This window comes from Epinephelus fuscoguttatus, linkage group LG13 (assembly GCF_011397635.1).
Source record: "Epinephelus fuscoguttatus linkage group LG13, E.fuscoguttatus.final_Chr_v1".
Lineage (NCBI taxonomy): Eukaryota > Metazoa > Chordata > Actinopteri > Perciformes > Serranidae > Epinephelus > Epinephelus fuscoguttatus.
In genome coordinates this window covers 23,228,282-23,243,057 of record NC_064764.1, presented here as the reverse complement: position 1 = coordinate 23,243,057, position 14,776 = coordinate 23,228,282, and the positions used below count along the sequence as shown (strand labels likewise).

Sequence of the window (14,776 nt, the reverse complement as noted above, 5' to 3'; positions counted from 1 at the left end):
TTATACTGTGACTTTTTTGGGGGGGGGGGGGACTTTTTAATTACAGATGATACAATGACTTTTAAAAAAAAACAAAAAAAAAACAAAACAACTTTTTAATACCATATACTATTGTATAATACTATACTATGACATTTTTATGGCATTTTCAAGAACACACTACAGCTCAGTGGCCTAGTGGCAGAGTGTCTGCCCTGAGACTGGGAGGTCGTGGGTTCGATCCCCGGCCTGGTCATACTATAAAAATGGGACCCATTGCCTCCCTGCTTGGCACTCAGCATCAGGGGTTGAAATTGGGGGGTTACATCACCACATGATTCCTGAGCACGGCACCACTGCTGCTCACCGCTCACTCAGGGGATGAGTCAAATCCGGAGGAAAAAATTTCACACACTCAGGTGTGGGACTTTAACTTTAACAGTACAATTATTATTATTACGACTTTTTAAATTACATTATGACTTTTTTATTTTTAACAAACTTTAATACAAATGTTTTTTAATTTTTAATTGAAATAGTTTAATTTACTTTTTAATAATGTACTTTACAAGGACTTTTAAAAAAATAATAACTTGACTTTGACTTTAGTGGTATACTTTACTATAAATATTTTATGACTTTTTTGACATACTGAATGAATGAATGAATATGACTTTTTAATGACCTTTTATAACATACTTTACTATTTACTATTTAGGCAAACTGACACTTTACTATGAATATCTTAATTAATATTTTGATACTTTCTGAAGTATATTGTGATTTAGCCTCAGTCATGTGGTTAGACACTGTGTTCCTACACCATTTCAAATTTAATCCCAACAATTTGTCTGAACACTTTTGCCAGCTGCTGTTCTTTCATTGAAAGACAGACAGAAGAACTGAACTCAAATGACAAACATGTCTACATCCATTTTTGTAAAAAAAATCAAGTAAAAATCAAGCTAAACCAAAACCATGTGTGCCTAAAATATGTATGTGTATGGATTTCTATCTTTGTATGTACTCAGAGTTTTCTCTGACTGGTGTCTGTGCTTACTTAAAGAAGCGTGGCTCAAGTTTGATGTTGTTCTCCTCGTTCCACTTCCTCCGGACTCTTTGAAGTTCCTCAATGCGCTGCTTTTCTAAGGATGCCATCTCCAAGTTCCCCTCCTCCAGATGCCTGTGTGACCCAAACATCACTTTTAAGTTAACAGTAAATCAGCTGGTTATAAAGAGAAGAGCAACAAAATTCACTCTGTTGTAAGGAGGACATTTTCAGACTGCACTCGTGATGGATGTGATGCGGTACCTTTGATCAGGCCTGAACCGGGCGTCTGTACGGGGCAGAGCATCTTTCAACTCGGGGCAAAGCTCATTCAGTTCAATGGCAAACCTGGTGAAGCCGTAGTATAGCTCATAGTCTGTGGGCATGGAGCCTGTGGAGGAGAGGAAACGTAACATAACCAAAAAGGGAAAAACATTTTATCATCACTAACTTTCCTGCAACCAAACCGATGTGAAAGAATGGATGAAGAAGCAGTGCCCACCTGGCCTCCAGACGCATTTGGCAGAAGGTGGGACACCACAGTAAAGGCCCTCATGCCACTTTCCAAAGAGTCTGTGGATCACTTTCCCCTCTTGATCCATCACAAATCCTTGAACCTCGTTTACATTAGAACTCCAGTAGTTTCCCTAACAGACAAATTACACGTTGTTAGCTTCCTTTTACCACAGTTCAGATGCAACCATCGTGAATTTCACATTAAAACACACAGTGAATCCTTGCAAGGCAAAAAGGTGATGCATTTAATCACATCTAAACACAGATATCACTGTTTGCTGAAGGTGTCTCACCTTGACAAAGGTAAGTTTGCAGAGGCAAGCGCTGCTCTTTGTGTTTCTGATGGTGATCTCCCCGTAGTGCTCGATCCACCGTCGCCCACTGAGGATGTTGTGCACACAGGTGGTGACTTTGTTCCATTCGTAGTGATCTCCAAACCTAGAAATACACAACAACAGCTGATTGGCTTGATGTGCTGCTGGAGTGACATGAGCTCAGATGATAAAAGAAAGTGATGAATTCACAACTGTCAGTGATCTAGTTTGATCTGGCAGCTTGTTCAGCAGCCCCAGATTCTCAGCAACTCCTGGAACTCCTTATAGATTAATCTGGCCCACATAAGCACATGGACGGGCCTCACAGTCATATTCACAAAGACTGAGCATTCAAGACCTCTGTGTCTTTATACTTGAAAAAGATTTTTAAAAAATGATGGTAAAGACAGAAGAAAAGTTGAGGTTTGGCATGACATTTCTGCTCAGTCAAACTTTTAATAGGTCAGTATAAACAATATGTAGTCAGGTTTATGAGTCATTTCTGCTCTGAAATTCTACATATAAGTAAAAAAATCACATTTTTGCATTATTTTTTTCTATTTTATATTACAGTGTTGATCAAATACTGACTGAGAAACATTCAAGTTTCACAATAAATGCAGTAAATATTAGATTTATGGGTGCAATACTGAGAATCTGCCTCTTACACCACATTCATGTCATACTTGATGGATAGGAGAGACTTCACGTCAACTCAAGATGGTTGTATGATTGAAGAGTTCTGTCGCCCTGACACCAAACGACTTTTTAAGCAATGTCACTGTCGCAGACAAATCTCCGCTGTCTGAGCTTTGCTTGAGTTGTGGTGCCCTCTTGGATCTTAATAGTTTGGTGTAAGGTGGTCATAAAACTCAGACCAGGATGTCTTAAGTCAGTCTTTTTCTCATCTTGACGTCCTGTCTAGGGATGCACGATATTGGATTTTTTGCTGATACCCGATGTGCCAATATAAAACATCTTATTTGGCAATAACCGATGTCAATATATCCACCTAATTTTAGAGATCATCAAGTCTCTTTTGCAGTGGAATTAACATCATGTTATGCATGCATACTCTTATCGTGATAGCCCACCAGCAGATGGAGATATGAAATACAAAGCTTTTCAGTGTATGTAGTATTCATTCATTAGGCAAAATAAGAAACAGCATGTTAGTCAATTCTAATACTTGATTTTAAAGCCACTCTCGGCCAATACCAATGACATGCCAATATTATCGTGCAACCCTAGTTCTGACAAAATCTAACATTAACCTTACTTTAATTTTATCTTAAGTTTTTAGTCTTGGCTCACGCAAAGAGTGAAGATCAATTGTCAACAACCAATGGCCACACTCTCTCCAGCACCAAACAAGAAGGAGCAAATCAGGGAGACAGTAAATATGGACGGGACTCTGGGGAGGTGGAAGAATATGAACAAGTCTCAGTTCCCTTGTACTGTGAGAAACTGGTTGTGGAGTTGTGGAGTGAACAAGAGCCAGTGTTTAATTCGATGTGTATCTGATCCACCAACCAGCACTCATTTATTGAGACATCTTAATTTTTGAAAAGGTTCGCTTCTCATTCCCACAGTCTCCTCCCGCTACAACAGTGCAACTAACCAACAGAGGTTGGTGGCGAGGCCACAAAATCCAGAATGTAAAGTTTACACACACATACAGTTTCTCTTTAAAGGCATATTGATGCTGAATTGACAAAAATACTGTCAGCATAGGACACCTTTTATCTTGTGTTTCTAGATTTATGTGTTTTTGCTGTCATGACAAAAAATGGAAATGGTTGTAAGGAATTATTAATGTCATATTTTTTGAAGAGAGTTTGGTGTAATGTTTTCCACCAGTGGCAGGATGGTAAATAATCCCAAAAGAGTCTAGTTTTAGTCTTGCAAACAGTGACGACGCATGATCCCCAGACTTTGTAAAACCTTACCGTGTGTGACTAAAAACTGATTGTCTATAGATGTGAGAGGGTGTGTTTTCAAAGTCTTAGTGTGTGGTAAGCATTAGTTGTTGGAAATACTGTGCATTTTCAATATGACACATCCATTAAATCTGGGTGTAATTATCTTGACTGACAGACTTTGGTTTATGTGATGCATTTTGATGTCTCCACCGAGGACCACTTTGGAAATAAGTGTTTTTAGTGATGATTTTAAGTGCTATCCTCTGGGATTTTTTTTATGTCATGATTTTCCTGTAAGTCATTTTGTTTTCAAATTCCAAATAAAAATCAAATCAAATTAAAGGCACTGCTGTATTATTAACCCTTTGAAACCTGGAGCGACATCACTATTCTTGTGCTGCTTTCAGATGCCTTTCGCAAGTATTTAAACCTTTGACCCTTGAGCAAAATTGGTGCAGTTTCTTTCAGAAACATGGGGAAAAAGGCAATGAGCAGATTGGTAAGAAATGCCCCACAAATTGCAGGAAAAAAAGAAAAAAAAATAGGAATTAAAATAACTAGGGAACAAAAGAAAAAACTAGGAAAACTATATTTATACTTATTATTATTGCATTTTAAAATTATGTTACAGAATCATTAAAAATTTTAAGCACTCTTTTAAGGTCATTTCCTTGTTTGTTTGTTTTTAACTACCAACTTTTTTATACTAATTTTCTTGTTTTTAATTTTCTCTTTCTACTAATTTCTTGCTAATTTTTTGGGTCATTTCTTCTTTCGTTGCTCATTGCCTTCTGAAGCCAATTTGCTTATGTTTCAAAGGATTAAGCACCAATTTGGGATATATATCGCAGGTTAGGTTTCGTCACTACACAAAGCAGCTGGATCAAAGTTACCTGGGAATCATAAGATTCACAGTCCCGATCGGTAAAATCTCCATCGATTTCCCCCAGAACTTGTTTTTCCACCTCACATCTGAAAAGCAAACAAACATCAACAATGTACTGATCAGTCAAATCTTTGCAATTCTTCTAAAAATGTAAGAAATGAAAACCAATTTTTAATCTGTAAAACTGCAGCTGGATATTAAAGAGGCTAAATGAGACTGGAAGGCTCATCTGCTGTGATGAAACCCCCTCACTAATTAGGAGAGTAACCCACCTTGCCAGAAGGTGAAGTTCTTGGACTCACAGTGGCAGGCGGAGATGGGAGGGTGGTGGCTCACCTTTGAGAGGAGATCAAATGAAAACAGTCTGACAGCTGTTGTTGTTGAGATTACACATCATATACATCTCTGTGAGTCTGCACTCAGAGGACACGTGATGGACTACGAGTGCACACATTCTGACTTTGCTATAGAGCTGAAACAATTAGTTGATTGACTGATTTTGATCATTTAGAAATAGTAATTTTTCAACCAGAAATGCAGATTTTTTTTTAGGTTCCAGCTCCAGAAATGTCAATATTTATTTGTTTTTCTCCACCTGATAGTCAACTGAAAACAAGGCAAACAAAACAAGCAATCTAAATATGTGCACCTTGGGCTCCGGCTGACATTTTATCCACCAAACAGTTATTCAATTAGTCAAGAGAAGTCAAGAATAAACTGTAAAACTCAACTAATGGGATGTCTAGTTCTAGAGGATCCATGGTTATTGCAACACAAAGTCTATTTTTTTCTAGATGTCCTTTTAATCTTTGCTTCATCTGCAAATTTATCAATATTTATAATACTTTTTTGGGGAATTTGACAAAATATTCTAATACTATAAAACAACGGAAAAACATCAGTCTGTGGTTGAGCTGATCACAACTGTTAGGGTGCAAGGCATTATACTGTAAGTAGACATTTATTTGTTCTAAGTTGTCATAGGCATGGAAGTTTACCTCAGACATCAAGAATCTGGAGATATATCCAAGATAATGCTTCTGTTTAAAATGCACTTCATATCATGAAACATGTCCTCCACCGAACAAAGCAGACGTACCTGTTCGGAGAAAAAACAGAAGCCCTTGTCTTCCCGAATACATTCATAACTCTCTCCGAGGAGCGGGTTGAATGGCTTACTTCCTGCTCTGTAGTAAGTGGATGAGTAGCCTGAGACGGCAAACGCAGCGACGAGAACCTGTCAGAGTCAAAACAACACAGTCAGAGCAAACAAGAGGGGATTAATCGGTTCACATTAAAAGGCTCTGTCAGGAATAAGCCAAACATTAGCATGCACCAGGCGCTATCAAAAGGACAGAAGACAGATAAAAATAGGAGTATCCAAGGTCGACAGCTGCATCGGAGCGTACCGCCGCCTCGCATACGTGCCTCTGAGTGAGACTATTCATGTTGACTGGCAATGTCACCTCATATATAAACAATGCAGGTATGATCGACACAAAAACACAGGGGGAATTTTAAACAAAGGCAAACATTAAATAGCTTCATGAACCGCGCTGAAGGGTCGCCACGTTCTTGCACCTAATGTGATGAACATTTGATTTGACAGAGTGCTTGTTACTAACGACTTCTTTACCATGCGTTCAAAGGGATCCTCGGTCTCCGCGGCTTTGTCCAGCAGCTCGCTATACTCCAGCTCTTCACACATGCGCTGCAGGGTATTGAGGGGCTCGTTGAGCTCCACAGGCATGGACACTTTGGACAAGTCCTTGCCGATGTTGTTTCTCAAGATGTTCCAGAGGTTGATGTTGCTGGTGTCGGGACACGGCGCCGGCAGGCAGCTGCGACGCCCGTTACGGAAGGCACTGCCAGCAAAGTCTCCGTTGGCCACTGGGAAGAAGAACAATACAAACTCTTTAACAATCTACATGGGGTACAACATCATCTGTGACAGTCTCTGCTGCCACAGGGGAAACCTCTTATAGTGAGCACATCTCTCTGGGTCAATAAGGAGATGATGATCATAACCTTTTTTTTTTGCTTTTATCCTCATTTCTCATGCAGATCACCATCTAACTGACATTCTGTATATTTATTACATAATTATAAAGTGATGAAACTTCACAGACTTGTATCGAAAAATACAGGGCAGCTGCATTATCAATCAACTTGGGTTAAACCACAGGTGCTTTTTCCATATGCACTAATTTTCTGTCTCCATCACCCACAGTTGTCTGAGTCGACGTCACAAGGTAGCCTAGGGTATACCAAGTTTCACTGCTGCATCTCATTGTCTTGTGTTTAGCAGTTTGCCTTAAGCTTTGAGGAGACTGTGTTTTTAGTGACAGAAAATTACTTTCATTTCCCTGTGATGATTTTAATGTACATGCAGCACCAGCCTCAAGCAGCCAGCTGAAGGCAGACAGGTCACTATGAGACAAAGCAACCTGTCATGGGAGTAGGGGGGGATTTTTTTCCGGGGTATTTTTGCGATAACGATACTGTTGACAACATAACAAATTAGTAAAAAAAAAAAAAAAAAAAAAAAATTTGCCTTCAAATATTCAGTAAAAACTAAACAAACCTCTTATTTCTTTAGTTTGTGAACAACAACAGTAACTCAGAGTGAGATTCAGATTCTGTGTACAATACTAATTGTTTGACAAAATAAAATCTACCACAAATTACACATTTAAACAGCTCCCAAATACAAATTTAGCCTGAGATCTATATATATAAATCAACAGGCAGTTTCTTTTTCTTTTAGTAAAATCCTAAATGATGGAGTTGTTATTTTTCCACCTGGACCTTTATGCTCTGCCATTTTGCCTCTAATCATCACACTGTAACCTGTGACAGTCGAAACATCGCCTATTACGAAATTAATTTTTCATATGATATTAAAAATAATTATGGTGAACCAGATGATATGGCACACCCCTACATGGGAGTAAAGTAAAAGAGTAATTTTAAAAAAAAATTGTTTCCAGATGACGTCATGTATGACATTGTAAGTGTATTACTTATCGTATTACCTAAACAGCATTTGTATATATATGATTCTGTTCCAAGCTTTTTGAGCCATATAAGCTTCTTTTAGCTCTAGTCAACACCGCCCCACTTTCTTCAGCTCTGGTCAGGGATGTACGTCCCCGCATGACTGGTGGAGATTGCCAAGATATCGGCCACTATCAGAAGTTAGTTATATCGGCACAGATTGATTGCCCAAACCAATATATCGGTCGACCTCTCGACCTTTCGACCGAGGGACGCGAGAGGGGCTTTCATGCTGGTGCTTAGAACAAGGAACAGGCCACTGATATATAAAGAGATAGGCAGTGGGAGTCAGAGGGACAGTAAATATATTATTGTCATATTTGTTTTCAGCAATCCTTCTCCAGAATTACTTTTAATCCCCTAATGAAGAGAATAATCATCAGATTAAGTGATTAAAAAACAAACATTAACTGGACCAGAATGAAGTGGGTAAAGCCAACATGAGTAAGATCAGATAAAAGAAATAAAGAGATAATCTAGGTAAAATGAGGCTGAGCTCCGAGATAAAGCTATGTTTTAAGAAGAGATTTAAAAGTTGATTACGATTCAGGCAGCCTCATTCCCACGAGCAGGTCGTTCCTAAGCCTCAGGACAATCCCCGCAAAGGCTCTGTCCCTTCTGGTTATGAGCCTGGTGCAATACAGTGTCTGGAATAGATAAAGTACCTCTGCCAGAGGATCTCAGACCTCATACAGGATCACGTGGGATGAAATGGACAGAAGTATAGAGAGGGACCAGGCCACACAAAGAGCCTCAGAGTCATCACTGAGATCTTAAAATCCTAAAACATGCTGTGAGTCAGTATAAGGAGGGTGAAACAGGTGTGGTGTGGTCATGCCTCTTGGCTCTGGATTATTTTACTGCAGATTGGTGTTTCTTGATTGGATTTGCTGTCAATTAACTGGGACACATCGCTCTACTGCCGTGGCGTTCACATCACTGAATGCATTAAGATGACAGTGAGTCTACATATAAAATTGTGTGCCACACCATATCATTCACGCAATACTGGTCTAATTTTTAGAGATAAAAGAAATCATATTGTGATAATGGCAATATTCCGACTTGTTATAATGATGACGTAATGCTGTTACGCACAGCAACAACAGGCAGAACTGAAAATCAAATTACCACTGGCCCCATTATGGAGGAGTTAGTTCCAAAAAGGGGAGAGCCTTCAGTAGTGTGGAATCAGTGGCGCCGTCAGGCCTGGATGCCCCAATTGTTTTATGAATAGCTCTGGACTTTTCAGACCCTTTTAGAGCCTCGCTGCTCAGAGCTAACTCAGTTAGTAGCTCCGCTGGCAGCAGCACAGTGTCTCTCACTCTCCTCTCTCGCTGTGCGCACACAGGAAACGGTGTCATTAGGTCATTTTGGCATATTCCTGACGTAATGTAAGCCTGTGTGAAGCTCAACAAAAAAGCTGAAGGCTCCAGAACCCATGGTAGTCAAGCGGGCGGACAGTGATGTGAGTTGGATCGTCAAGAATATCATTATCGTAAAAATACCCAGATATATCGTGGTATTTTTTAAGGGCCATATTACCCACCATGAGCACATGTATCAGGACTCTCCCTAATTTACTTTCTATGCCATCCCTATATATTAAAATCACCTTGAAATAATATTACTATCCCAGTTCTTTCCCCAACTTCCAGAGTATTTTCATCATCATTAGATACTTAATATGGCAGTGTGCTATGTGACAAAGATGGAGGTGCCATCCCTCCTCACACAGACAGCTTTTATAAAGTCTCAGAGAAGCCCTTGGCAGCCCGAGCAACTCTGCAAAGTCAACTGCCTCCGCCACACTGATAAATGATCTTGCCAGAATTGCCTGTGTGTCTGTGTGTGTATGCATGCAAGCATGGTTGAGTGGGATACCCCCCCCCCCCCCTTTATTTCTAATAGGGAACATAAAGATGTTTGGGCTTGTGATGGTGCAGGATTGAACCTACTTTGTCTGGAGACGTTATCAGTCACACTGGCGTTGTCCTCGGAAATGTTATCGCTCACATCACTGACGTATGACTCATCATCTGAGCCCTGCGAGGGGGAATAGGTACAGAGCGGAGTGAGTCAGTGCAGTAGAGTGCAACACAACCTCTGATCAGAACAGCAGACGGACGAAGCCTCACACACACACACACGCATGCACGCACGCACACACACACACACACACAGTTACTGCAGTTTGCCAGTGGCTAACAAACTGCAGCAGTCGTCGGCTATCTGTCCCACTGCAGTAATCATAGGATGAGACTCTGCAGCATTTTCATACTTTATATATAGCAAACACAATGAGGCCATCGACGCCACCAAAGAGGAGCATATTGCAACTTGTTGTAATGGCCTCTATTACAGTCGCCTGCTGCTGGTGATTGTTCAGCCGACAGTGTAACACAGGTCTGAATGGGCCGGCTGTTGGAGCTGGAGGACGGGAGGTGTTGATGAATTTCATTGGCGAGTAATCCTTCAGCGTGGCTCAATGTGTGCCTGGGGAGCTACAATGCTTAATGGCTCTTCAGAGACCACATATATTTGGAACTGGATGTTCGCAGCAGTTTAAAAAGGGGAGAAGGCAGGAGTGATCGTTTCAAGTGATGGTACAAAGTGCCTTTTTAACAAAACCAGAAGCTACAAATCAGGAGGAACAGACAGAAGGGGAGTGTTATGATTCTGAAGCACAACTGAGGGATGAAGCCTCCGGGCAGATTGTAAAGAAGCCCTCCCACGTGCCTGACTTTTGTTTGAGTTTCCGTTACGCACTATCTCTGCTTTTCATGCTGCCCTCATTAATTGCTGACTAACTCCAGCTCCACACATCACAGTGACGTTTTATCTGGCTTCCCAGCAGCGGGGCCAGTTTAACCCCTTCCTTGCTCTACAACCAGCTCCTCTAAACCGTCCCTTTTTAAAGAAGTGTTTCACTGCTGGAAAGATATTCATAAAACTGGGTTGTCTATGCAGCAGAAATATGCAGACTAAAAGGTGCTTTTGCTCAGCGATAGAGAGCCTACAACTACCAGACTGCACTGCACAGCTCCAGACAAATAAACGCTCCAGTTGGTGGGTGATGTAATGCAAGTTGCTTAACCAAAAAACAATATGGTGGCTCACCAGTAACAATCTTCACAGTTAAATAAGTTAAAATATGTTCCTGAAAACATTTGAGGCAATAAATAGGCAGTGTAGTAACAGAATCTTGGTTCATATTTTATCCACACTGCTTTGTTTTACTGTTTGATCTCAGTATTTTCTCCGTTTTTCATAATGCAGGAAACAGAAGTGCCTACATCTTGTTCAACATTCTCTTATTACAGCCAAACAGTAAGCTTAAACACGTTACTAAAAAGATTTTAGGTGAGAAATAGGCAACACAGTAACAGAATCTTGGTTTACATTTGATCAGTACTGCCTAGCGTTTGATCTGAGTTTGAGAGAGAGGGGCGTCTCAGTCCCAATCTGCTTCAATACCCTTTGTGTTTGTGGTGGGGACAGGCAAACAAAAATGAGGAAGTGCCATCTGTAGCTCAGGCAACAGCCCAAGAACTAGTGATTATTTGCTGAGTGACGCAGATCTTTACTGGCAAATGGGCAGGAAGATTACGGATCTCATTCATAAACACTGCATACGCACAAAACAGGGCCTGAAAGTGACGTACACCACTTCCCACAAGTTGTGATCTATAAAAACATACTTGATGGGAAAAACTCTGACCCATGCTTACTAACATTTTGGAGACGGGAGAATTGGCAATGCAGATGGTTGTGGTTTGTCCGTGAGTACATCTTTAGTATGGATCCTAATCACTGTTTTGTAAATGAAACCCCTTGTCACGGGTAAGATGGAGGCAAGTTTACCACAGTTCATTAACACACACTACCCACACTGTTGTGACACAAAGCTGGTTGAAAATTGACAAAAGCCCCGTTGCGACCAAAGACCTTCGGTATGGTACCTTTGGAACCAAAATAACATTCAGACATGGTACCTAGACCCTAGCGTTTCCACCACAAATAGTACTCTTTCATGGGGGCGGGGTTGTTGTCACTCACTGCTACGTAGAGCACTCAATGTAGTTCCTCCTTTATCAGTCTACACCTCGTTTATCGTCCACAGGGTGACGCTGACATTTTCAGAACACAACAAAACAGGCTGCAGTGAAACACTAAACTTGGGGGTTTAGTGTTGCCGGAGCCCACAGGAACCATGCTTTTCAATGCTTTTTCGAGTGAGGATTAGCATATATGCCGTTGACATAACCCATGGCGAACTGGAAAAGGAAAAGGAACTGGACGGAGAATCTCCCCTTTATTTTAGTAATTTTCAAAGGGGAGACTTTTTACACAAACTTTCGTTGACAAAATGGTTTCAAATTTCAATTGTAGTATTTAAACGTTTGTAATGTTATGTAATATAAATTCTGTAATACCATGATACCGTGACATTTTCTGGGACCATTACTGTACCGTGTATCTCAACTACACACCTATAAAGTTTCATGACCGCATCTTCCACAGTTGTGACACTATCACATCGATAAAGTCTTTCCAGAGACAGACATATAAACACCTTCCAAAACTCTCAAACACACCCCACGACAAAAGGGGTCACCAGGACCACATTTTTTACCCATATTACCCACACTGTTATGATACAAAGCTGGCTGAAAATTGGCAAAGCATCCCTTTAAACACCCAATTCTCCTCTGTTGTACCTCATTCTCCGATGAGCTGGCTGACAGAAGCACTTCCTGGGCATCAAAGAACTCAGAGACAGACTCCGACATGGAGAGTCGACTCTCATTAGAGGCCTGCTGAGTCAGAGGGATCCCCATCTGTTCTCCAGCCTGCAGGAAAAAAACACATGCGAACACAAGAGATGTTCACCGTTCCTTCCTATGATGACACATTTAAGGACCGAAACAGACCTGGACAAACACAAACACCATCAGAAGACGACACAGAGTTCATTTTGCAGCATGTGCATCCTTGCCAGAGGGCAAGCTCCCATCCGTTTCTAATTAGTCATTTTTTTCCATTAACCTTGGTGTCAGCTTCTGCATAGAATAATGATCCTTTGAGCTTACATGCCAGGGTTTACTGCGAAAAACATCAATCTCTATGGACAGGAGTCAATGATGCAACTGACGAATGTATGATGCAAACACTGAAACTGCCCGGTCAGCCTTGGAAGCTTTGTTGTTTCATCAGTGTAAGAGTCAGAAATGGGCTCAGTCAGTGACAGACTGACCACAGCGACCTACCTCATCAGGCGTGGAGATGATGTTCACACTGACAACTTGTTCAGTCAGGACAGATTCAGAGTGGATGCGGTTGAGTCGGGTTCGAAGTTCTGCGTTTTGGGACAGGGCCTGAATAATGAAAAGTGTGGTTTATTTTCCACATGCTGTGTTGTTGTTCTGTTTTTTGTTGGGCAGGAGGGGAGGGAAGATCTAGTGTTTGATGCACTGGGTGTAGAAAAAAATAACATTGTGGGGGAAAAGGATTGGTTTTAATCTTCCTCAAGGTTATCTTAATACTCTCATATGATTAGTTGCTGCCATTCCTCCTCTCCAAACTGGCACAGACGAGATCCCTTGCTAAAACAATGACACTGCAGCTAATAAGAGACTTCAGAAGTCTGGGTTAGCCAAATGAATATCAAGTGAGTACCTTCAAAAGTTACAGTCATTTTAGTGTGAATTTCCCTCTTTGTGATTCCATGCACATGGTTTTCTTGGTGCCAGGATGAAGATGCCTCTTCACCTTCGCTAACTCAAGACTGCTGAAGTCAAACTTAAAATTATTGTAAATAATGAGGACAGGGGATTTTATCATCTCTTCATGGCAAATTTGGACAAGATAAATGATTATGACGAGGAGTAACCCCTCAACATGCATATGGGCATTTAAGTATTAAATTAAAATAGACTTGACTGAACCTATTTTTGAAAAACAGCAGGATTAACGGATCTTTTGGCGACTTGGGGGATATCAGAAACAAGCTGTGATATGGGGAACTTAGCAAACAGTTGGCTGTTTACACATCCAGCAGACAGGGAGCAACATCATGTTTCTGTCCACCTGATGAACATAAGTCACTGAAAACCGCTGCCTGCTGCATCTGCAAAAGTGATCACTGATCAGAGCGGTGAGAGTGAACCAGAACAGTAAAGTTGCAGGGCTAAAAATCTAAAGAATGAGCTGAAACATGCTGTAAATCTTAAATAATCGGAGGGGAACTGAAGAATCAGAGCCCAGTCGTTCAAAAAGTTTAGTCTAGATCAGAATGATCCCGATTTGAAAATCCCATGTTTTGCTATGCAGGATCAGATAATTCATCTTATTTTGGTACCAGTTTTTCACAGCGATATTAGATTGGATCACCCAGACAAACACACGTCCCCCCAGAGCCCGGGACAAGCTCATCAAAAGCCCACTCCGCTTCACATCCAGATCCTCAGCTACTTCTTCATCTCATCACCAACACATAGGCTTTCCATGTAGGTGCATGGAAGGTCAGGGAGGTTTGCTCTCTCTGACTTAGGCTTTCCATACAGGCACGTGGAAGGGCAGAGAGGTGTGCTCTCTCCGCCCTATGCTTTCCATGTAGGTGCGTGGAAGAGGCATTCTGTGTAGGTGTGAGGAAAGGTAGAGGGGCCCCAGAACAGAGCCATACTGCCAAATACAATACTGCAAATGGAAATGAAGTTTTCTTTGATATAAGTGTTGCTGACTGAACTTACATTTTGTTACTAAAATCCACCTGAATCTAGTCTTCTGCTGGGATCAGGATAATCCTGGTTTTTGGATTAAATGTCACTCAATCTTTCTAAAAAGTTTTGAACACATACTAAAGGTTTGATCCAGATCAAAACCAAGACAAGATTACATGATCTAATCCAATTTCAGAATATCTTTTTTCCTTTTGAATAACCCATTTCCAAGATTTGATCCAGAAAGTCTAAATCCGATCAGACAGCTTCTTAACAACTGGGCCCAGGTGATAATTCTCTGTGGATTCATCACTCATCACCCCTTTCACATG

At 40.9% G+C, this 14,776-nt stretch overlaps 1 protein-coding gene across 3 annotated transcripts in view; it reads right to left on the bottom strand.

The window, feature by feature from the left end:
- osbpl6 (oxysterol binding protein-like 6) overlaps nt 1-14,776 on the bottom strand; it is a 66,566-nt gene that overhangs the window by 4,995 nt on the left and 46,795 nt on the right. For 2 of the 3 annotated variants that reach the window (XM_049594145.1, XM_049594146.1), the window contains 11 exons: nt 12,993-13,100; nt 12,444-12,575; nt 9,681-9,768; nt 6,302-6,555; nt 5,765-5,902; nt 4,938-5,001; nt 4,673-4,751; nt 1,837-1,981; nt 1,530-1,674; nt 1,292-1,418; nt 1,040-1,162 (listed from right to left, as the gene is read on the bottom strand). In XM_049594145.1, the coding sequence (XP_049450102.1) occupies nt 1,040-1,162; nt 1,292-1,418; nt 1,530-1,674; nt 1,837-1,981; nt 4,673-4,751; nt 4,938-5,001; nt 5,765-5,902; nt 6,302-6,555; nt 9,681-9,768; nt 12,444-12,575; nt 12,993-13,100 (1,403 nt within the window). The remainder of the gene's footprint in view (nt 1-1,039; nt 1,163-1,291; nt 1,419-1,529; nt 1,675-1,836; nt 1,982-4,672; nt 4,752-4,937; nt 5,002-5,764; nt 5,903-6,301; nt 6,556-9,680; nt 9,769-12,443; nt 12,576-12,992; nt 13,101-14,776) is intronic. The other variant, XM_049594147.1, reaches the window with a different exon arrangement.